At 39.8% G+C, this 23,289-nt stretch overlaps 1 protein-coding gene across 2 annotated transcripts; it reads left to right on the top strand.

Annotated features, from left to right (window-relative positions):
- The first annotated feature begins 2,156 nt into the window (after positions 1 to 2,156).
- Positions 2,157 to 23,163, top strand: sgsm3 (small G protein signaling modulator 3). Of its 2 annotated transcripts, none has more exons than XM_022214822.2 (21): positions 2,157 to 2,360; positions 12,079 to 12,159; positions 12,230 to 12,315; positions 12,514 to 12,574; positions 14,282 to 14,493; positions 14,639 to 14,746; positions 15,013 to 15,156; positions 15,307 to 15,502; positions 15,628 to 15,773; positions 16,691 to 16,924; positions 17,051 to 17,233; positions 18,142 to 18,297; positions 18,367 to 18,421; positions 18,508 to 18,557; positions 18,647 to 18,799; positions 18,888 to 18,958; positions 19,787 to 19,835; positions 20,639 to 20,724; positions 20,822 to 20,944; positions 21,037 to 21,097; positions 22,471 to 23,163. In XM_022214822.2, the coding sequence occupies exons 2-21, from the start codon at positions 12,153 to 12,155 to the stop codon at positions 22,552 to 22,554; spliced, it is 2,265 nt and encodes a 754-aa protein (XP_022070514.1). In that variant the 5' UTR covers positions 2,157 to 2,360; positions 12,079 to 12,152; the 3' UTR covers positions 22,555 to 23,163. The 2 variants fall into 2 exon arrangements, with proteins under 2 accessions (XP_022070514.1, XP_051796837.1); XM_051940877.1 differs by having other exon boundaries at positions 15,307 to 15,511.
- Positions 23,164 to 23,289: the final 126 nt, after the last annotated feature.

Genomic DNA, 23,289 nt, shown 5'->3' with positions numbered 1-23,289 from the left:
TGATGCAAACAGAGTATTAAAAACAGAGACATCTGGTGGAGCAATCAGGTAAAAACTGATGAGAAATCAATCAGCTGTGAAACAACTAGAAGGTCTATGGTCATTTAATATTTATTACGGTAGTTTACATAACTTAGAGGTAATTAGCACACTATCTAGTGTAAAGGAGTATAAATAAAACACTTTCAGCAGCTCACCTGAACTAAAATCACCACTCAGAACTTTCTGGTAGTCATCTGTCATCCTGCTGGACACACCCAGGAAAGTACAAAACATTTAATAAGCCCTTCTCTCCACAACAAACAGAGAACATACAGAGAAGAAACAGAGAACATACAGAGAACATACAGAAAACAGAGAACAATCAGAGAACAATCAGAGAACATACAGAAAACATACAGAAAACAGAGAAGAAACAGAGAACAATCAGAGAACAATCAGAGAACAAACAGAGAACAATCAGAGAACAATCAGAGAACAATCAGAGAACAGAGAACATACAGAAAACATACAGAAAACAGAGAAGAAACAGAGAACAATCAGAGAACAATCAGAGAACAATCAGAGAACAGAGAACATACAGAAAACATACAGAGAACAATCAGAGAACAATCAGAGAACAAACAGAGAACAATCAGAGAACAATCAGAGAACAATCAGAGAACAATCAGAGAACAGAGAACATACAGAAAACATCAGAGAACAATCAGAGAACAAACAGAGAACAATCAGAGAACAATCAGAGAACAATCAGAGAACAGAAAACATACAGAGAACAATCAGAGAACAATCAGAGAACAAACAGAGAACCTGTACGTCTATTTATTTAGTATTTATGTGTTTGTTGTCTCCGTTATGTCTAGAATAAACCATCCATCCACCTCATCATCAGGAACAAATAAACTGTTGCAACCTGACCTTCATTCATTTGAAATACTATTAGCATTAATACACAATTATTAATACGAATGGCCTATTAATACTACTAATACTACTACTACTACTACTGCTACTACTACTACTAATAATAATCATAATAATAATAGAGTGCGTGTCTGTTCACAGTAAAGAACATACTGTATGTACAGTGAAAAAACTTTTAGTTATATGCTATGATCCAGTGATCGTTTGTTAAATCATATTAAAATGCTACACACCAGTATAAAAGAAGACTATTAGTTATAATAAACTGTTATTAATCACTATAGAATACAGCAATCAATACAGATATATATTGATGTATTGCAGCATGTTTGCTCAAGCTTAAAAAAATAAAAAAATATTGATACACAGTAAGTTTGTCATAAAAAACAAGATGCTAAGAAACAATTATGAACAAGATAAGTGATATTAATACACTATTATTAATACTAACGGCCTACCAATAACAATAATAATATGAATATGAGTATTTTATTTATTTGTTTACGGAAGTATCAAGTTAAAATAATTACAATAACTTTCAATGAAATATTGAAGATCATATTAAAAGTAAGAAACACCAGCTTTGCCAAAAAAAATCCAAAAACATAATATAAACAAACAACAAAAAACAAACTGTATGTTACTGGCAAGACTGTTAATATTAATGCACTATTATTACAATCATGAGCCTACCGATATTAATGACAACAGCAATACTAAATAAATAATTAAATAAATAAATAAAGCCAAAAAACAGAGAACTGTGTATGTTACTGACAAGAAATATAATGAATATAATCATTAGCCTAATAATAGTAACAATAACAAAAGAAGAAGAAGAAGAAGAAGAATAAAAGCTTCCTTTTGTATTGGAGCAATAAATTTTGAAAATCACATGCTTAAAGAGAAACACATCAGTTTTGTCATAATAAACAGTTTGCTACCTGCAGTTTAACTAGGGGTTGTGAGTAAATAAAACCTGTCATTCTGTTAATAAATGCGCTTAAACCATCAACACTGACTCCCAGAAGCAGCTGCTGCTGATGAAGCGTCTGATTTCAGTACATATGATGAAGAATCGTGACTGGCTGCTTTCTGAATGGGACAAATTAAAAAAAAAAAAATGAACGAATGAATGGAGGTGACGTCGTCTGCCTGCGTCACCGACTCCTCTGCGGAGGGATACACGGCGCCGAGAGGTCTAGTTCCGGGATCTGGGACTACTTCTCGGGATGGACCAGTGGAAAAGTCGTAACGGGCGCAAGAACACCGCGGAGTTACACGTCGCCAGTAGCAGGTGCACAGCGTAGAGGAAATCATAAATACGAGGCGAAAGATGGCGTAGCATATGGTGTGTTTTATTCCCCGTTTCTATCCACGGCTGTCAGCTCCAGAACGAACCATAACCCTGTGCTTTCCCATGGAACTATGTCGCGGTAAGTGAAGCTAGCAGGAGCTGTTAGCTTGAAGCTACATGTAGCACGGAGGCTACCAGCTGACAGAGTGAATCCACGGACGGTTTGTTGGACTTTTATCATCTGTCGGCCTGCACATTTCATCTAGCCAGCAGCATTCGTTAGTAAATATAAATTTAGCAGAAGAAGTGATAAAAATAGGTCTTATTTTATCGCCCAGACGTCAACTGTGGACTTGACGTAACGTTAATTTAAATTTTTTCACTATCCTTTAAATGCACATTTCAGTAAAATAAAACCCAATATTTTATCGTTTATATCACGTTTGGGTCACAAGTTAGCTGTTTAGCATGCCTTTGTGGGTCAAATGACGCTTATAAAGCAAATAAATGCCGCAGCGTCTATTAAACTATAGTTATACTACAAATAAACACACACTGCAACGCTACATGGTCTTTAACCACTAATAATAAATACAGGGAAGTCACTTGTTGCTATGTGTATGTCTGAGTATAGCCCTTCTGTTCAGTCATAAAGCAATAACCCAAGCACTACTCCTAAATGGTTATTATTATTTCTATTTTATGCTGAATTTTGACTTTTTAATGCTGTTTTGCACCTTATTTCTTCTACCAGCTGATTTGTGTATTCTTCTGCACCATAATTTCCTTTATTTTCATTAAATGTAACATGTGCAAGCTACTGCATACCTTGAATTTGCCCAAGTGGTTAAACTAACTATCTATCTATCTATCTATGGCTTATTGAATACAGCTTTAATACTGTAGTCAGCTTCAAAGTGCAATGATCAAGTGCTGTATGCTGTTATGAAGCTCCTGTAGGATGGAAACCAGCTCATTTAGAGGGTTTTCCCAGCATCTCCATCTTCCCCTGCTCCTGACAAAGTGTCATTCCTGTTCATCGCACTGACACATGCCTCTGTGTGTAATTGAGACTGTGAGATTTGACGCGTGGCCGTGTGAGGAAGCCGGAACGTCTGCCAACGAGGCCGACGGACCGTCTATCATCATGCAGCCAGTTTTAACTTGGCGGTACTGGTCTGACATACATGGCAGTGTGGGGGAGCATGAGTCACCAGTGTTGTGGTTTCTGCGAGGAACAACTGGAGGAGGTGTGATGGGTAGCATGGGGTGGGTGAGCACGCTGGCAGGATGACCAAAAACTGTTTTATCACAGTAGAAATAAAATTTAATCACAGTGCTGTTGTGAAAGGAACAGTCGCTGTGCACACAGGATGTAACACACTGCTATTCTTGCAGCAGGGTGTTGACCGGTGTGCGCAAACACAAGTCAGCACAGCCACTCCTCAACAAGGGGAAAGATGTTCTTCTGTTTAGGTTGTCAAACATGCGGTCCGCGGGCCTAAACCGGCCCTCCAGAGGGTCCAATCCGGCCCTCAATGTGTAAAAATTCCAGAGAAGACATTAACTGCAGATTGTAAATTAGTAAAACTATAAATTTAAAATAATTTCTAGACCATGACAAGTTGTTTGGATCAGAAAGTAAAATATTAGATTGTTCTTTTGTCGTTTTGCGTCTCATTTTTATAACATGTTTGTCTTGTTTTTGTTGGGTTTTTTTGTCTTTTTTGGTGTGACTTGTCGTTTGTGTCATGTTTTTGTTGTTTTGTGTTTCCTTTTTGTCTCACTTGTGTTTTTTGTCTTAGTTTTGTTTTGTTTTTTGCTTTTGTCACTTTTTGTCTAGTTTTTGTCGTTTGTCAATTTTTTGTTGCTTTGTAACTTTTTGTCTAATTTTTCTCTTTTCTTGTCTTGTTTCGTGCCATTTGCCTCTTGTTTTGTCTGCTGTTTTTGTAATATCTCTTATTTGTGTCTAACTTATCGTTTGTCGTTTTGTTTCTCGTTTTTGTTGTTTTGTTACTTTGCCTTGTGTTTTTTTCTTATTTTTGTCATTTTTGTTTTTTAGTCATTTTTGAGCTTCGTTTGTGTCATTCTGTGTGTCGTTTTTGTAATATTTTGTCTTACTTTTGTCTGACCTATCGTTTCTTTTGTTTTTGTCATTTTGTGTTTCCTTTTTGTCTTGCTTGTGTTTTTTATTTTTGCTTTATTCATTTTTTGAGCATCAGTTGTGTCATTTTGTGTGTTTTTTGTCTTGCTTGCTTTTGTCTACTTTTTTGCTTCTTGCTTTTGTCACTTCTTGTCTAGTTTTTGTTGTATGTCCATTTTTTTGGTCACTTTGTTTTGTGTGTCGTTTTTGTAATCGTGTCTTATTTTTGTCTGACTTACCGTTTTCTCATGTTTCTGTTGTTTTGTTTCTCGTTTTTGTTGTTTTGTGTTTCCTTTTGCCTTGCTTGTGCTTTCTGTCTTTATGTCAATTTGGGTTTCGCCTTATTCATGGTTTTGAGCACCGTTTGTGTTCTGTTTTTATTTTATCTCGCTTGTGTTTATCTACTTTTTGTCATTTTTATTCTCGCTTCAGTCATTTTTGGTCTTGTCATCTGTGTATTTTTGTCTCATTTTTGTTGGTTGTGACTTTTTTCATTGCTTTGCAATTTTTTTGTCTATTTTTTTGTTTTGTTTCACATCATTTGTCTTATTTTCTGTCATTTTGTGTCTCGTTTTTGTCATTTTGCTTCTCGGGTTTGTAATATTTTGTCTTGTTTTTGTTTTTTGTCTGACGTTTTGTATCTTTTTTTGTCACTGCAATTTTTTGTCTTCATTTTTTTTGTCGTTTCGTGTCTCATTTTTTGTAATGTTTTGTCTTTTTTGTCAGATTTTTGTCATTTGTTTATGTTTTTGTCATTTTGTTTGTCATTTTTGGTCTCGTGTGTCATTTCTCTAATTTTTCGTCTAATTTTTTTCAGTTGTCATTTTTTCATCACGTTGTAATCTTTTTTGTTTAATTTTTGTGTGATTTGTCTCATTTTCTGTCATTTTGTGTCTCGTTTTTGTCATTATGCGTCTCAGTTTTGTAATATTTTATGTAGTTTTTATTGTTTTTGCTTGACTTTTTGTATCTTTTTTGTCTCTTGTTTTGTTTTGTGTCGTTGGTCTCATTTTTGTCGTTTTCTTTGTAATTTTTGTGATATTTTGTCATTTGTTTTTGTCATTTTGTTTCTCGCTTTCATCATCTTTGGTCTCGTTTGTGTCATTTCTGTAATTTTTTTGTCTCTTTTGCTTTGTTTCATGTCGTCTGTCTGTTTTTTGTCATTTTGTGTCTCGGTTTTGTAATATTTTGCCTTTTTTTTCTTATGTTTCGTCTTTTTTGCCGTTTTGATCATAAAGTAAAATACTGTATCATTCAGTTCCAGATACCTGTGACTAAATACTTTGTGCACTTGAGATCAAATTCTTCTGCATTTTCCCCTGAACTAGAATGACTTTTATCACTCCTGGTTTAGAGAGAAGAACAGAGTCCAAGTCTTCTGATAAGTCACAAGTCCTTAAATTGCCTTAATGTTATCACATGTGCTTTCAGGCAGTTAACTGTGATGAATGGAAGTTTTTACAGGCACCTCAGTGTTATTAGTTTAGTGACTGCTGTGACGTTAAAGACGTTCCAGCAAACATCAGGTCTTTATTTACAGTTAAATGATGCTTTCTGTCCCACTACTGCTCATGTTTTATGTTGGCTGCCCTGATCGTGTTGGGTGTAATAGCTAGCACATGCTGTAAAATCATAGGAGTGTGTCTGTCTGCTGGTGTCCCTTCAGTGTTTTTGTTTGGTTGGCGTGTGGAATGCTGTAAATGAACGAAACGGATTGCTTCATGGCAAAATTAGATTTCTGCACTAATTTAAATTTGCTAATCTGGTTTTTTGAAGGTGTCACAGCATGTTGATATTATTATATAGAATTGAAAAGACCTTTTTTGGTTACTGTAAGTGTAGAAAAGTGGAATTTGTAGTAAATAATGTGTTCAATGTCAAGCTTGCAGTACATGAAACGTGCTGCAGGTGATATTCTCATACATACACCCACTGCTATGTCTGTGGTAGTCTTATGTCTGCAGAAAATATTGATTGTCCTTGTTCTAACCAATATAAATCTGTCTGTGGGTAGCTTAAACTACAATATTAAAGGACAACCAGCTATTTGCAGTCCGATTATACACACCTAAAGATGTCATATTTGCTCTGCAATAACAAACCTGTGCTGAATTGACTGTGAAAATAAGGATTCAAATTGAGAAACAGTTTTTATTCTTGTTATTTCGGTGTGTAAAATGTCAGATCTTCTGCGGTGAATTGGTCTCGGTTCCCTTTCGCTGTTCCACTATCAGTTTGTGTAACAGTTTGCAGGCGGCTTTCTGCGTTCTGTGCTGTTGGTTTTCTTGGCAGGTGATTAAACTGTTAATGTTCTTGTCGGGGAGTACCTCTAAAATCCCAGCACTCCCCAGAGCTACACACACAGCTGCCCTGAAAGCACTTGGCCATCCTCCAGACCTCAAATTGATTTCTCATCTCTCTTAAGTCTTAAATCCCTCTTCAGATGCTGCAAGCCTGCTGCTAGAATGAATCATCTTGGCAGCGTGTTTGCATGCTAGTGAGCCTCTTTTGCAGGTTATGGTTGTTAGATTGTTGCGTCTACTGGTGTGTGTTTGTGTGTGGTTTACTGGTGCTTGTATTCCAAATGCTGTACTCGCAGTCCAAAAAAAAAAGTTGCACACTCTAATATTTTATTGGACCACCTTCAGCTCTGAGAATGACACACATTTGTGCAGAGACGCATTAATTTTCTACCAAGATCTTGTATTGATGATGGGAGAGTCGGACCAAAATCTTCTCCAGAACATCCCAAAGATCTTCAGTGGTTCTGAGGTCTGGACTCTGTGGAGGACAATCATCTCATGCTTCCTGATCCACTCATTCTCAGTGTGACTCCATGAATCCTGGCATCGTCATCTTGGAACATGTCCAAAAACTCCACTGATGGAAAGACCTGGTCCTTCAGTGTCTTCAGGTATCAGCTGACCTCATCCTTTGGGAACATAACGTTGCTGAACCTGACCAACCCCAGATCATAATCCTGACCCCCACTAGCCATGATGAGGGCATCACTTCATCCGCCTCTCTTCTTTCCCTGATGCCCCCATCTGCTGGTTTATCTTCAACTCTTCTGGACACTATACCTACCATCAGGCATGGAGGTGGCAGTATCATTATACTATCAATTTAACTGACTCAGAAATACAACAAATGAACGGCACCAATTCCACTGCATTTGTGGTCTTTCTGACTTGGTTTTTCAGGTTTTTGATGGGTCTAAGTCAGCACTTTGGGGAGACCACTCTAGAACCTTCATTCCAGCCTGATGGAACCATTTCTTTACCACTTCTGATGTGTGTTTGGGCTCATTGTCTTGTTGAAACATCCAGTTGTGTCCAAAATCAACCTTCTGCTGATGGTTTTAGGTTTTCCTGAAGAAGTGGAGGTGATCCTTCTTCATCATTCCGTTTACTTTGTGTAAAGCTCCAGTTCCACAGAGCATGATACTGCCACCACCAGGCTTGGTGGTAGGTTTGGTGTTCTTGGGGTTGATTTAAAAAAAAAAAAAAAAGAAAGAAAAAAAGTCTGAAACCAGTCCTCAAAAAGTCTTAAACCAGGACCTAAACCAGTCCAAAAATGTTCAGAACCAGTCAAAATCCAGTCTGAAACCAGTCCTGAAGAGGTCTAAAACCAGCACAAAGTCAGGACCGAAAGCAAACCTAAACTACTGCCCCCATCACTCTGGAACAGGGTAAATCTGGACTCATCAGACCACATGACCTTCTCCTGTTGTTCCAGAGTCCAATCTTTAAGCTCCACATCAAACTGAAGCTTTTTTTCTGATCATTCTCACTGATCAGTGGTTTTCTTCGAGCTCCAGCTGTTTAGTCCCGATCCTTTGAGTTCCCTTCATGTGGAAATGTTCTTCCTTTCACTATTAAACAGCCGTGAGTTCTGCTGGTGGTTTCCTACGATCATCTAAGAGTTAATTCCTGGAAAATGATGGTTCTCCTCTATCCTTCAGGTTTTAATGGTTGTTTTCTTTGCTTGATGCAGTCCAATAATTTGACCCTTCTGAGACAGATGAACATCCTTTCCATGGCCACAGGATATGTCTTCCAGCATGGTTGTTGAAGAAATGAGAAGCTCCTCACTGCATCAGCTAGGGTTAGATAAGTTGTTACAGATTCATCAGTGCAGTGATTATCCAATGGAAGGATCTTACCTGTTTATTTAGTTAAATCCAAATGGTGACTTTTTTTATGGACAGATGGTGTATATTTCCCTCTATAGTGGGACCTCTAACACGTTTTAATAGTGAGCTTGTTGCTCGGTGAGTGTCAGTACCTTTGTTGTGCTCGTTTTAGATGTGTGTTCTTTGGCTCAGACTTGGAGCTTTAATATAGTCGGGCTGAACAATTAAATGACTTTAATGTGAAATGATGCAATTAGACAGTTTCAGAGGCTGCAATTCAGGATCAATGAGACATGGTTATAAAGTAATGAGGCTGTGATGAAATAGTATTTAATCTGAGCAAGTTTTGTTTTACTTTCCCACCTTGTGGTTTGACTAACATAACCGTAGCCTCAGTATTTAATAGCCACACCTTGTATATTTTACGTCTGACCCAGCGTTTAAGCTGTCATGTCTGTGGTTTCGTCTCTGATGGTTTCTCATGTGATAATTCTCCATAGCCTGCATAGTCAGCTGTCTTCTGTCACATATCGTCCAGTTCTGTTTAATATGCAGGACATGTTCAGTTTTTTGGATGGGCCTATTAAGCTATTAGGCCTTGTTGAATTTGTGTAAAATGAAAATGAGTCGGGTTCTTCTGTTGCAAACAGAGGACCACTGATGGAACAAAGTAAGGGTACTCTGATCATTTTTTGGTTTTCTATGTAGAATTATTCTTTTAGCTAATCTTGACGACATTGTAAAGTATTAAAATCAAGAGATGAGGAAGTTTTTATCGTTTTGTCAGTGGTTTATTTATTGGCAGGCATCATGTACAGCAGGTTTTACTGGCTCTGTTGGAGACACGACTTAAACATAACCGCTTATGCTTCATTATTGGGAACGGTACAAAGATTAACAAATATACACTACTTTGGAGTAATATTTCACAAGAAGAAATAAAAAAGAATGAAGCTAAATGTGCAAACTTTACCAACTAAAACACTAAATTTTACTGAGACGACAACAAGCCAATAAGCCCTGTTCAGTCCACCTGTAGACGGTTTAAAAACTGCATCAAACAGGCTTATACCCAAAATATTGTTTCAAGTCCATCAGCCCTCAGGTTTTCTCTGCATTTCTAGGAGACCGCTGACCACGAGCAAGAAGCTAATAAACACTTGAGCGAGCAGCGCCTGAGTGGCCCAGCGTTCCCTCTTTCCCTTCCGAAGTGTTTCTAGCTTTGAAAATCATCCTTTATGTGACTAACCTTCAAATGTCTGATGAGCTTCGTGAGGGTGAACGCTTTTACCTGCTTTCCTTCTCGAGGGATTTCCTTGGAAGACACCTTGCTAATTTCTTATGTTTTTCAGATATCGGGTAGAGCTGCTGGACATTTTCAAGGAAGTGAAGTCTTTTTAGCTACACGTAGAGAACCTGTTTCTGCATGATCTGGCTCTAATGAGCAGACCTAATAGACACTGATTAGAATGATTATCAGCTCATGACAACTGGAGCATCTTAGAAGACAACGTGAACCTGTTAGCATGTTTGTAAAAGTCCATAACATCATAAGGGACCTGGAGAGGCTGCTCTTTAGTCATAACGAGATGATTGTAGGAGGCTGGGCCATTTTATGAATCATTATTTCACTTAGCTACTGTTATTTACTGTTTTAATGAATGGAATTGGTAAATTCTAGGAGAAGCTCTAATGTATGAAAGCGTCTGCAAAAAATAAGATTAAATTCACATAATGGAAAAGTATTTCACTAAAAGAAAATGTGAGTAGTGACTAGACTGTAAAAATAGAGCAACACACAAAGTGAAAAAAGACAAACAGCCTCTGGTGAGGAAGGCAGTCACATGGCCATGAAAAGAGACACAGGAATGTCCTTTATCTCAGATCTTTCCCTCTGTACTTTTAGTAACGGAGTCTGCTAGAAGAAGGAGTTTTGCCGTGTTGCTCAGTTTGTTGGACTTTTGGTTTCTTCATTTAGAAGGTACTGCTGGGTCATTCCATATCATTTCAACCAGTGGACCCACCTGACCCTCTCAGATTTTGCTAAGTTTTTACATACATTTAGTACATTGTATATGATGGGAAAATTCAAAATGTGAATGCTTTGTCATTAGTTTCAAAATCAAAAATATCAAAAACTAAATAAATTTAGTTTGAACATTAAACATAGAAGGGTTTATAGAAGCAAGTTGTGCTTGGTGTCAAAATTTAGGGAAATTCCTGTAATTTCACATGATGTCTTTTATTTTGATACCACCTATCCCACATGCTGATACTGACCTTTGAATCTGAAGGTCGGACAGATATTTTTGATTTTTAGCTGTTCATATTTCATGCATTACATACATAGCACTTTCATTTTATACAGATCCAATCCTTAGATAGCCAAATGATACCACATAAAATCTCTAATGGATATGATGATTAGTTTGTGTGTAATGGGTGGCCAAATGTAGCCGTTTAGAAGTTCGTGATGGATAAAATCGCAACTTTGTCATTCTCTGTAACATGCAATTATAAATATAAAGTAAATATTTTCACATTTCTGAGGACTATAGGTCACTGTGAAATGATTCTGAAAATTTCAGATCTCTATCTTTTGTTGTTCAGAAGTTATAGAAGTCTGAAAATGGTCGAAAATTTCAAGTCTTAATTTTGGCTGCAATAATAGGGTACCCCCTACCTACTTCAAATACCCATAACTTTGAAACTAATGACAATAAAGCATTCACATTTTGGATTTTCCCATCATATATAATGTACTAAATGTAAAAACTTAGCAAAATCTGAGAGGGTCGGGTGGGAAGTTTTCTTAAAATTGGTTGATTTCATACGGAATGAGCCTGGTGAAATATTTGAAGAATCGTTTTTAGAGGTTAGAATAGGCAGATGGATAATAACGTTAACCCTTTAAGACCTATCATAGTGCACCAGGACATACTCGTACATTTCTACATCCTGTACTGCCATTTTTTTTGTTGGAGTATTTTAATTTGCTTTACATCAATATAACCCTTATATCCCAAATGTTAATAATATTTATTGACTTATGTCTTAACTACTACAATAACTTGCTTAAAAGTGCAATAAACCCCAAAAAACTGTGACTTTTTTTCACATATCTTTTAAAATATAGAAATGGTATAGCTGTATCCTTCAGATTAGTGAGTAAGCTGCTCAACATCCCGTGTTCTGGTTTATAAAGGTTTCTTTTCTGTGTTTTTACAAACCAGCACTGCAACCAAAAAGCTCAGAGACCTGGTGAATGTGTGAAATGTTCGTCTGATAGAAAGAATGATGGATCTGATCTGGTTTCACATCTACCACCAATCAGACATGAATAAGCAGTCACAGTACTACACTGAGCTCTGTAGGGTTAAATCAATACAGGTTAAAGATTTGCTGTTAATCTGCTGCTGCAGCATGTTTTTAACACAAACTAATCAGATAATCTAATAAATCATCTTTTATCTAAAGAGTGATGCTATGCCTTGATGTTTACTGACAAACATGCTTGTCTACTTGCTGTTCAATGATCTACAAATTAAATTACATTCCTCTGTTTGTTTCTTCCTCCAGCGTGACCATCAGCTGACCTGCTTCATCCAGAGTGGCCGCCGTCTCTCCACACTGAACACATTCATTCCAACACAATGTCAGGTACAGATTAGCTAAGAGGTCTTTCTGTGTTGCTGTTTTCCTGTTTTTAACACCTTTTTTTTTGTGTTAGGTACCTACACGCCAGCCCCCGGTGGGCCGTTCTCTGCTCTCACTCCAAGCATGTGGCCTCAGGACATTCTGGCAAAGTACCATCAAGTGAGAATTTAATTTTTTTATTGCCATGAAGAAAATAAATGATGATAAATAAATAGAACACAGTATGACAAAACTCTGCACAGCAAAATGGACTATAGAGAAAAACAAAAACACCACAGCAGTGTTCATGTTTTCATGTTTCACTGTAGATTTTCAGAGTAATTAGATTTTACATGTTTCTTTTTTTTGTCTTTACAGAAAGACTCAGAACAGCCTGAACTTCAGTACGACGAGTTTGGCTTCAGAATCGACACCGAGGGTATTTAGTTCACACACAGACTTCACCCCATTTTATTTAGTTTCTTTAACTGGTCCAAATTCTGAATCTGTCAATAAAAGTCAGCCGTTTATCGGGGAACACACTGATCACTGTTTTTTCATGTTGACATCAGTTGAAGCATTAGCGTTTGTTTTTGTTTTCCAGCCTTTCTGTACGGCAGGTCGCTGTAATTAAATCACCCAATGTTCTCTCTGGCAGCAGCTTATTTTCGACATTCATCTAATTGTCCACAGCTTTAATGTCGCCTTTTGTTTTTTGCGCCAGCATTCAGATAACAAGTAGAGTGTACGCCTTCAATCAGGGGAATTTTGGTTCTGGTTTTGTCATTTAACAACTTCCTTGTTGTGTTTTCACTTTCTGAAATAATGTTCCTCTTTACTGCTGTATTTCTCTCCCACTAAAACTGCAACATTTAAGTATTAGGATCATTCCAGACCTGGAGGACATTTGGGCGTAAAAATGTTTGAAAAATAAGCCTTCTCTTTTCCAGTTTTCTGCTCCATATTCATCAATAATAGGTATTGATTGTCTCAGCTTCCACATCAATGGTAGCATTTTTATTCCATGTTTTCTGTGCTGTTTGCTAACCCTACTCTAATCACAGTAACAGGGTTGCTAATCCATGCTAATGTGATCTTTTTCTCAGCAGTAGAAGCTAGATATTTAGCTAGCTGTTACTGCTGACCAAGAGGACAAACTGACTGATGGAAAACAGTCCAAAGAATGAGTCTGATCCTGATAATATGAGGTAGAGAGAGACATTCAATCAAGGCTGACAATGGATGAAAAGATGGAAAATAGAAGAGAGGACATAGCTTTGCTCTGCACATTCTTTAGGAACACTGTTGGAGGATGGAAATGACAAAAACAAGACAGAAAATGACAGAAACTAAACAGAAAAGACAAAAGCAAGACGCAAAACAACAAAAAAACATCTACAGGTTCTGCTAACATGTCGTGGCACACGTTCCATTTTTAATAATTTTTATTTAAAATATTATGTTGATCCAAAAAATATTCCCACAATCATTGGAAAAAAATAAAACTTAAAAAAGGAGATTTAAATTAGATTTGAACTGTTTTATGAGAGATCCAGTTTGGTCATCAGGGGAGGTGGGACAAGAGAAAAATGACATTTAGAGGAACTCCAGACTTATTTGGTGCTTTTAAAAATATTTTCAAACATTCTTTTCTCCAAGTTTTTTTTTTTTTTTTTAAGATTTGGTCTCAGGACAAGAATATTTACACAACTACTGCATGTTCTTCATGAGCGGCATGGCTCAGTGGGTAGAGTGGTCGTCTTGTAACTGTAAGGTTGCTGGTTTGATCCTCGGCCCGTCGTGCTCATGTCGAGGTGTCCCTGAGTAAGACACCTAACCCCTAATTGCTCCTGATGGGTCGTGGTTAGTGCCTTACATGGCAGCTTCCGCCATCAGTGTGTGAATGGGTGAATGTGACGTATCATGTAAAGTGCTTTGGATAAAAGCGCTATATAAAATACAACCTTTTTTTTAATTATTATTATTTTCTACATGGATTATTAGATATTTGATTGGTGGGACATAGAATGTCCTCCAGTTCTGGAATGATTCTGCTACATCTTCATTAATTCTTCTACCCAGGGTAAACATTGTGTTTGCACAGAGGACAAACGCTGCTAATGCCACATCTGTCGTCTTCTCTCAGACGGTGAAGAGCCTAAGTCCTGTCTGGGCATCGAGGGCTCACCTCAGCGTGAAGATCCTCAGCAGCGACTGCGCTGGCAGGCCCACCTGGAGTTCACCCACAACCACACGGTGGGCGACCTGACCTGGGAGCTCATCGACCCCGTCCTCCCACGCTCTGAGCGCCTGCGGTCCCTGGTGCTGGGTGGAATCCCTCACAGCATGAGGCCACAGGTAGGAACATCTTCACAGCCGTGGAGACCTGCTTCTGGCATTGTCTACATGTGGGACACGGCTATGTTTTTGTGGTGAAGACGAATGAATGGATGAATGAGATGCAGCTGATTTCTCTCTGTTCTAATGGTGCTCTCTCTTTTAGCTGTGGATGCGTCTGTCTGGAGCGCTGCAGAAGAAAAGGACCTCTGAGATCTCCTACAGAGAAATCATCAAGAACAGCTCTAATGATGACACCACCACAGCTAAACAGGTAGAACCCCCAGCCATCTGTGCACACAAACAGTCTGAAAGCTGTTAAGGTACAAACAGTCCCGTATGTTAACGTCTTCAGAAAGGATTAGGGAAGGCTCCAGCTCACACAGTATCTGCTGTAAAGTCAAGCCAAAACCCACCTTTAGAGATTAGACTGAAGCTAACAGGGTCCTTATGTTGTATTTTTGTGATTTTATTTTTTTTCCCTCTACTTCCTCCACCTAATTTCCATATCATGATGTATTTGTCACCTCTGTCCCTCAGATAGAGAAGGACTTGTTACGGACGATGCCGACCAATGCGTGTTTCAGTAATCTGTCCAGTGTTGGAGTTCCCAGACTGAGGCGTGTCCTGAGGGGCCTGGCATGGCTCTACCCAGACATCGGCTACTGTCAGGGCACAGGCATGGTGAGTGACGTCACGCATTCCTGCAGTTGTTTGTTTGTTGTAACGTCTTCATCACATCCTCTTCGTGTTTTATGGTATCCTTGTTTTTACTTTTCCGTCTCCACTGCTCCCGTTTTCATTTCCTCTTCCCCACATCTCTGCCTGGATCAGGTGGTTTCCTGCCTGCTGCTCTTCCTGGAGGAGGAGGATGCTCTGTGGATGATGTGCGCCCTCATCGAAGACCTGCTGCCTCCGTCCTACTTCTCCTCCACTCTGCTGGGCGTCCAGACAGATCAGAGGGTTCTCCGTCAGCTGATAGTTCAGTATCTGCCAGCACTGGACCGCCTCCTGCAGGAGCACGACATAGGTAATGATGGTGGGCAGAAATCACTGTTCTGTTTTAATATGAAAGATGAAACTGAGCGTCATACCCAGCTAGTATGAGCTGTATGTTGTTTACAGTATCTAACAGCCTCCTTGTCATACATCCAGAGCTGTCGCTGATCACCCTGCACTGGTTCCTCACATCATTCGCCAGCGTGGTGGACATTCGTCTGCTCCTCAGGATCTGGGATCTGCTCTTCTATCAAGGCTCTCTGGTGCTCTTCCAGATCACACTGGGCATGCTCAAGATTAAGGTAGTTGCACTCCAGCACCTTTTTTATCTGAATCTTAACAGGCTTATGGCTCATTCTAGAACTGGAGGACATCTGGGCCTCAAAATGTTTGAAAAATAAACCTTCTTTTCTCCAGTTTTCTGCTCCATATTCATCAATAATAGGTATTGATTGGCTCAGCTTCCACATCAATGGTAGCATTTTTATTCCATGTTTTCTGTGCTGTTTGCTAACCCTACTCTAATCACAGTAACAGGGTTGCTAATTCATGCTAATGTGATCTTTTTCTCAGCAGTAGAAGCTAGATATTTAGCTAGCTGTTACTGCTAATAAAACAAGACACAAAATGACAGAAAAAGAAAAAACAAGACATAAATGAGACACAAAATGACAAAAACATCAACAGGTTCTGCTAACATGTTGTGGGACATGTTCCATGTATAATAATTATTATTTAAAATATGTTGATTATAGAAACGTTCCCACAATTAAGAGACTTCAATGAAAAAAATAAAACCAAGAAAGATTTAAATGTGATTTGAACTGTTTTATTAGAGATTCAGTTTGGCCATCAGGGTTGGAACAAGAGGAAAATGACATTTTAGGGGAACTCCAGACTTATTTGGTATTTTAAAAGTATTTTCAAACATTCTTTTCTCCTGTTTTTTTTAGATTTGGTCTCAGGACAAGAACATTTACACAGCTACCGCATGTTTTATTATTTTCTGCATGGATTATTAGAAATCTGATGGGTGGGATGTAAAATGTCCTGGACTGACTCTGATGCCATCCGCAGTTTGCTGAGATGCTTCAGAGTCACTCAGTGCTCGTATTCACCTGCTAGATTTTTTAGATGATGAGCTAATAATGTAGAAACGGTTCCCACACCAGCTCTTCATCGATGGTTCTTCTTAATGAAATGTGCTTCTTGACTCCAGGAGGAGGAGCTCGTATCGTCGGAAAACTCTGCATCCATTTTCAACACTCTGTCGGACCTGCCAAGCCAGCTGAAAGACGGACCTGCAGTTCTTGGCGAGGCTATGAGGCTAGCAGGAACGCTATCGCAGGACACTCTGGAGGCTCACCGACACAAACATCTCGCCTATATTCTAAATGAACAGGCGCAACTCAACAATGGGAACAACGCAACACTCAACACTAACCTCAACAAGGTCAGTGGCTGTAGTCCTGGCAAAGTTAATGAGCTGAAATATGAAGTAAGGCAGCCTGGAGTCGCCAGGTTTGGACAGATTAGTACGTGTTTTATTAAAGCATTCATCCTGTGTTTGCATCTCCAGGTGGTGAGGAGACAGTCCCTGCGCAGGAAGTCCACCCTGAGCTCCCTGCTGTTTGGGGAGGACGAGGCAGAAGCCCTGAAATCAAAGAACATTAAGCAGACGGAGCTGGTGGCCGCCCTGAGAGAAGCGATAGCTCGTACTGCAGAGCATTTCCACTGTCTGGACCCTCGACACTCCAGCACCGTGAGTTCACTGCAGCGTTTAATGTCAACCATGACTCAGCTAAAAAATAAGAGCAGCATGAAGAGGAAGTACGCTCATCTGCTCATATATCAGCCCAAATAGTTCAGTCTTTAAATTACTGGAATCACTGTATATCAAGGGTGTCAAACATGTGGTCCGTGGTCCAAAAGTGGTCCTCCAGAGGGTCCAATCCGGTCCTCAAAGTGTAAAAATTCCAGAGAAGACATTAACTGCAGATTGTAAATTAGTAAAACTATAAATTTAAAATCATTTCTAGACCATGACAAGTTGTTTGGATCAGAAAGTAACATACTGGATTGTTCTTTGTTGTTTTGTGTCTTGTTTTTGTGATATTTAATCTTGTTTTTGTTGTTTTTTTGTCTTTATTTTTTGTCTAACTTTTGTTGTGTGTCTCATATTTTTGTCATTTTGTTTCTTTTTGTCTCGCTTGTGTTTTTTGACTTGTCATTTTGTGTTTAGCTTTATTTGTTGTTTTGTGTATCGTTTTTTTCATTTTTCTTGCCTTGCTTGTTTGTTTGTCGTTTTGTCTTTTTTTTTTCTTGTTTGTGTCATTGGGCCATTTTTGTCTAATGTTTTGTCATTTTGTTTCTTGCTTTTGCTGTTTTGTGTCTTGTTTTTGTAATATTTTATCTCGTTGTTGCGTTTTGTCTTTTTATGTCTGACTTTTGTCGTTTTGATCATAAAGTAAATCCTCCGTGGTTCAGTTCCAGATGACTAAATGTTGTGTTGCTTTGTAGACACTCTGTGATCTGGAAGTTGTAATGTGGAAATGATGAACTGAGGATGAATGTGGATGAAACTGAACTTATTTTTCAGGTTTTTCATGATGTGTTAAAGAAAGATAATACCTAACATGAACTTTAACATGAACTATACATGAACTTTAGGATTTAACTCCAGACTACTCCATGGAGAGCCACCAGCGAGATCACGAGAACTTTCTGGTGGTGTCTCGAAACCGACGGAGACGTGCGAAGGCTTTGCTGGACTTTGAGCGTCACGATGACGACGAACTGGGCTTCAGAAAGAACGACATCATCACTGTGAGTCTCAGAACACTTCTCATCGTACGGCACACATCACCTGAACTCATTTTGGATCTTTCTCCTCAGATCATCTCACAGAAAGATGAACACTGCTGGGTCGGTGAGCTCAACGGCCTCAGAGGTGTGTGCTTCAGTCGCTGCTGTTTGGTTTGATTTTCTCTTTATAATTTGTCTCACAAGTGTGTTTTCTGTGGATCTTTGCAACAGGTTGGTTTCCAGCAAAGTTTGTGGAGATTCTAGATGAAAGAAGCAAAGAGGTGTGGACAGACTGACAACAGATGTTTCCTACAGTATCTGACAGTCTAGTATTAATTCAACAGTAACCAGGATTCCTGTCTGTCCTCAGTACTCTCTAGCAGGAGACGACTCTGTGACGGAGGCAGTGACAGATCTGGCCAGAGGGACTCTGTGTCCCACTCTGAAGGCCATCTTTCAGCACGGCCTGAAGAAGCCGTCCATCCTGGGAGGTCCCTGTCACCCGTGGCTGTTCATCGAGGAGGTAGCAGAGCTCGTTACAAACCTTCACGGTGACATATTTCACACAGTTTCAGCCGAGGAACTCATCATTCTTCCTGCTTTTCTTTCAGGCAGCCAGCAGGGAGGTAGAGAGGGATTTTAACTCGGTCTACTCCAGACTGGTGCTGTGTAAAACCTACAGGTGAAACTCAGACACACATGTCATATGTTCTCCAGGTCACAGACTCACTTTACTGAGATGTGGTGTGGCAGCTTGGTTTGGGACTCTCTGTCCAGCTTAAAGCTAAAATGGAAAAAAACAGCCATGGAGGTAATTGGCAAGAAGGACTCTCCATCCCTTCAGATGATCTTTGAGAAGACGGTGCTCGGTTTGACAGAGTACTGTCTGATCCTTCTCTCACTCTTTTTTCAGAGTATGAGCTGTTACCTTCTGGTAGACGCTGCAGAGTGTGTCAGGCTAACAGTAACCATTTTTATTCTCCTTCATTCTACTGAACAGCCAGGACATAGTGCACAGCTCTAACTATGGTACCTGCTTCTGGCTTTGCAGGACTGATAGACCTGCACTTACAGCTTTTCTTGTGTTGCTTAACAGGAATGCATTTCCTACATGCCGGTGTTCTTCTTAATGCTGTTCTCCTGCTACTGTTGTTTTATGATGATTGTCTTTTTAATGTTGATGTGGACTGCAGCACTTTGCCCAAGACAAATGTCCCTCATGGGATAATACCATCCATCCATCCATCCATCCATCCATCCATCCATCCATCCATCCATCCATCCATCCATCCATCCATCCATCCATCCATCCATCCATCCATCCATCCATCCATCCATCCATCCATCCATCCATCCATCCATCCATCCATCCATCCATCCATCCATCCATCCATCCATCCATCCATCCATCCATCCATCCATCCATCCATCCATCCATCCATCCATCCATCCATCCATCCCAGATTTCCGCTATTATAAGTAACAGCTCGTTGTGTTTGGTTTAAACCAGGTTAGATGAAGATGGTAAAGTTCTGACACCAGAGGAGCTGCTGTACAGAGTAAGTACATTTAGTCAACTTGTTTGTAAAAAAAAAAAAATAAAGTTTCAGTTCACATAGAACTTAGAATGATTCCATCAAAATGCAAGCAAAATCTAAATAGTTCTAAATGAATTTACTTTTTGCTTGTTTTATAACGGCATGAACGTTTCCATCTGTGCTCCTAAATCAGACACAGATCTCAGTCTAAACAGTCCATCAGGAGCTCTGCCAGGAGAGTTTTGTGGAAAGGTGCTGACAGATGCAGATAAACTGAAACTTTTAAACCAAATCTGTCGTTTCAACACAAAAAAAAGCCTTCATTAAAAATGTCATGCTGCGTTTGGATTCCTTTTTTATTGATTTGTACCACAAAGCCATAAAAACATGTCAGAATATCCAAAACAACAACAATCAAAAATAAACACAGCAAAACAAACAAACAAAACAAATTTAAAAATAACCCAACATATCCGATAAGGAACAGGATGAAGCAGGAGCTTATTTCCTCCTACTCCTTCTCCATCTGAGCATCTCACTCCCACACTTACTTATATACATATTTACCAGCAAAATAGAACAAAAAATAATCTACAAATATTAAATAATCAGTGATCTACCAAAGCCGCCACTCCTCGCTGTTCCTCCTAAAAACCACGTTTTTGCTTCTTAAATGCAGTGTGACCAGAGCTACAATATTATGTTAGTTTTGAGCTTTTTTCCCCAACCTCCAGTCAGAAGTACAGCCTGCTAACTGTCTGTTGAGCCTGAAGCAATGAAACTAAGTGCTAAACCCTTGAGCGCCCTCTGCTGGCTCTTCCCAGGCGGTGCAGTCTGTCAACATGAGCCACGACTCGGCCCACGCTCAGATGGACGTCAAGTTCAGATCTCTGGTCTGCGTTGGACTCAAGTAAGTTTTCTTTTCTTCCAGTTATCCGACAGTTCAGTTTGGTTAGAGCGTAGATTCTGAATAAACACGTTTGTTTCCTGACATTCTGCCTCTCCAGTGAACAGGTGCTGCACCTGTGGTTGGAGGTCCTGTGCTCCAGCATGGCTGCTGTAGAGAAATGGTATCACCCCTGGTCCTTCCTCCGTAGTCCTGGATGGGTGCAGATCAAGTGTGAGCTCAGGTAATAACACAGATTATAAAGAACAAAAAATAAACCGGCATGGACGCAGGACCCATGATCAGAGAATAACCCCGTTTCTGTTGTCTTCCCAGGGTTCTATCAAAGTTTGCCTTCAGTCTCTCCCAGGATTGTGAGCTACCTGACAAGAAGGAGGTGAGACCAGGAGGAGAAGTCTTACTAACATATAAATTATAATGTTAGTATTCAGGAGAGAGACTTACTGACATTGTGCCATTTCAGAAATCTCCTATAGAGAAAGCAGAAGTTATGGATGTGCTGGTTCAGCATCACCTCTTTAGTTGGGATCTCTAGGAAACATTTGTCAGTAGGAGTAGTTTGGTACCATATTACACAAAGCAAAGCAAGTTAAAACTCTAGAATGTCACTGCTTCCTGCTGCTTGGTCTTACTCGTCCTGTAGATGTTTATTAGAGGAAATGTTGATGTGATGGTTTAATTCCCTGTAGCTGCTTCTTCCTGAGAAAATCTGCTGTTGATGCCTTTAACCCTGCAGAGCCCAGCGTAGTGCTGTGATTGCACATTCATTTTTGATTGGTGGTAGATGTGAAACCAGATCAGGTAGATCGTCATTCTTTCTACATATAAGGTCTGGGATTCAGACTAACATTTCACACATTTCCACCCTGCCCCGCCACCCCGGCGCGGCACGGCGGGGTGGCGGAGGTGCGGTAGTGGCGGCGCCGGTGGCTTGTGACGCAAACGGCCCGAAAATTCGGATCCTTTTTCATTTTTAGAAAGTTCTGGCCAACATTTCCTGATGACAGATTGAACCCAGTGTAAACCGACCTTCGTTGCCTTCGTTTTGTCTTCGGCAGAGGTCTTCGGCATCTTGTCTTGTGTTTATGCAACGAAGTGAAGCGTGACGTCAGAGTCAGCAGCCACCCGGCCATTCGGGTGGTGTTTACAAACACGAATGGATGAGCCGAAATGAGCCGAAGAACACGGCGGGACGAGCCGAAGTGATCCGAAGGCGCAGAGAAGACACGAGCTCCGAATATTTTCGTCTGGGGGGAGGAGGGGGTGATCACATAGACATATGTGTATACATTATAGACATATGTGTATGTGTTTGTGATCACATGATGAGATGAGCCGATAAGTGCCGATGTGGGCCGAAGGCGGAGGGAAGACAGTAACGCGGCATATTCTCCCGGTAACGTCCGACGGGGGGTGGGGCGAATATTCGGATACCAAATTAATATCCGGATAGTGCTGTAGCGAACGAATATTCGGGATATTCGGGTCCAGCCCTTGTGATCTGGTTTCATTTTTGTGTCCTGTGAGGAGTCCTGTGACACTCACCTCTGCAAAATATGCATCGGAGTCATTAGTTTCAGAATGTCACCTCTGGCTGGACTCCAGATGTCAAACGTAGTCCCTCCTTTCGATGACTGATGGGTGTCAGAAGGCCAGCAGGTTGAAGCCGTGCAGTGGAGCCTCTTTCTGTAATGTGTTATTGATTTTTGCCCTTAAGTAAAAGCTTTCTGCGTTTCATTTGTTTCCCAGGAGAAGGAGCAGAAACCTCTTAAAGAAGGAGTGCAGGACATGCTGGTGAAGCATCACCTCTTCAGCTGGGACATCGACGGCTAGACGTCTGAAACCTCCCGGTCCAACGTGTTCCTGAAAATATTTCATGTTTCCTCGCCTTTTTATTAGACTGTCTGCTAAAGAGGACCGTCACCCTGTCATCTCTGGAGAGTAACATCCAAATAGTGACTGAAACTCATCATAAAGTGCACCTGAAGCGTGTGTACATTACAGTGCATACTTTATTTTTATCCAAACCTAGATAGGAGGTTCTACTGCACACGTGAAGCCGTCCTGTAGTAGAGATAGTCCGTAGTCGCCTCTCTGCCCTTTAGTCCTTCATCGTGAGCTTTGCAGAATCCCAGGAGACGTTCTAACGCGCTTCCTAAAGTCCACATGACCCTGTAAAGCCCCAGATTTAAAGACCAAAACAGAACATTCCTGTACATGAAGCTGTAAAGTTCCAAACTATTTTTGAGAGGAATGCCCTTTTACCTCAGTGTCCTAAATTCCAGAATATGTTGCATTAAATCCTCACGCCAAGAAAAGCCTTTTCAGATTGTGATGCTGAGCTAGCGTGTTTCCTGAGCAGTTGTATGATAAAATGTACATGGAGGAGATAATTTGTGTTACATAAATACATGTTACAAATATAACATCCACAACTTGGAATGCTTTTTTCTTTCTTTTTAAGTTTCACAAGTTAAAGCAGCCCAACATAAAAACTGACCTGTAGCTTTGACTTAATTTAGAAACCAAACTATATTATTGTTATTATTGATCTTCCTCAACCAAAAA

The sequence above is a fragment of the Acanthochromis polyacanthus genome, chromosome 21, assembly GCF_021347895.1.
Source record: "Acanthochromis polyacanthus isolate Apoly-LR-REF ecotype Palm Island chromosome 21, KAUST_Apoly_ChrSc, whole genome shotgun sequence".
Taxonomy (NCBI): Eukaryota; Metazoa; Chordata; class Actinopteri; family Pomacentridae; genus Acanthochromis; species Acanthochromis polyacanthus.
The sequence above is the reverse complement of the archived record's forward strand: the minus strand, read 5'-3'. Positions and strand labels throughout refer to the sequence as shown.

Excerpts from the sequence above, each read along its gene's own strand:
- sgsm3 (XM_051940877.1), top strand. Across the intron at positions 20,945-21,036 it reads CAGATCAAGTGTGAGCTCAG|GGTTCTATCAAAGTTTGCCT; the intron begins GTAATAACACAG and ends TTGTCTTCCCAG. Across the intron at positions 21,098-22,470 it reads AGCTACCTGACAAGAAGGAG|GAGAAGGAGCAGAAACCTCT; the intron begins GTGAGACCAGGA and ends TTTGTTTCCCAG.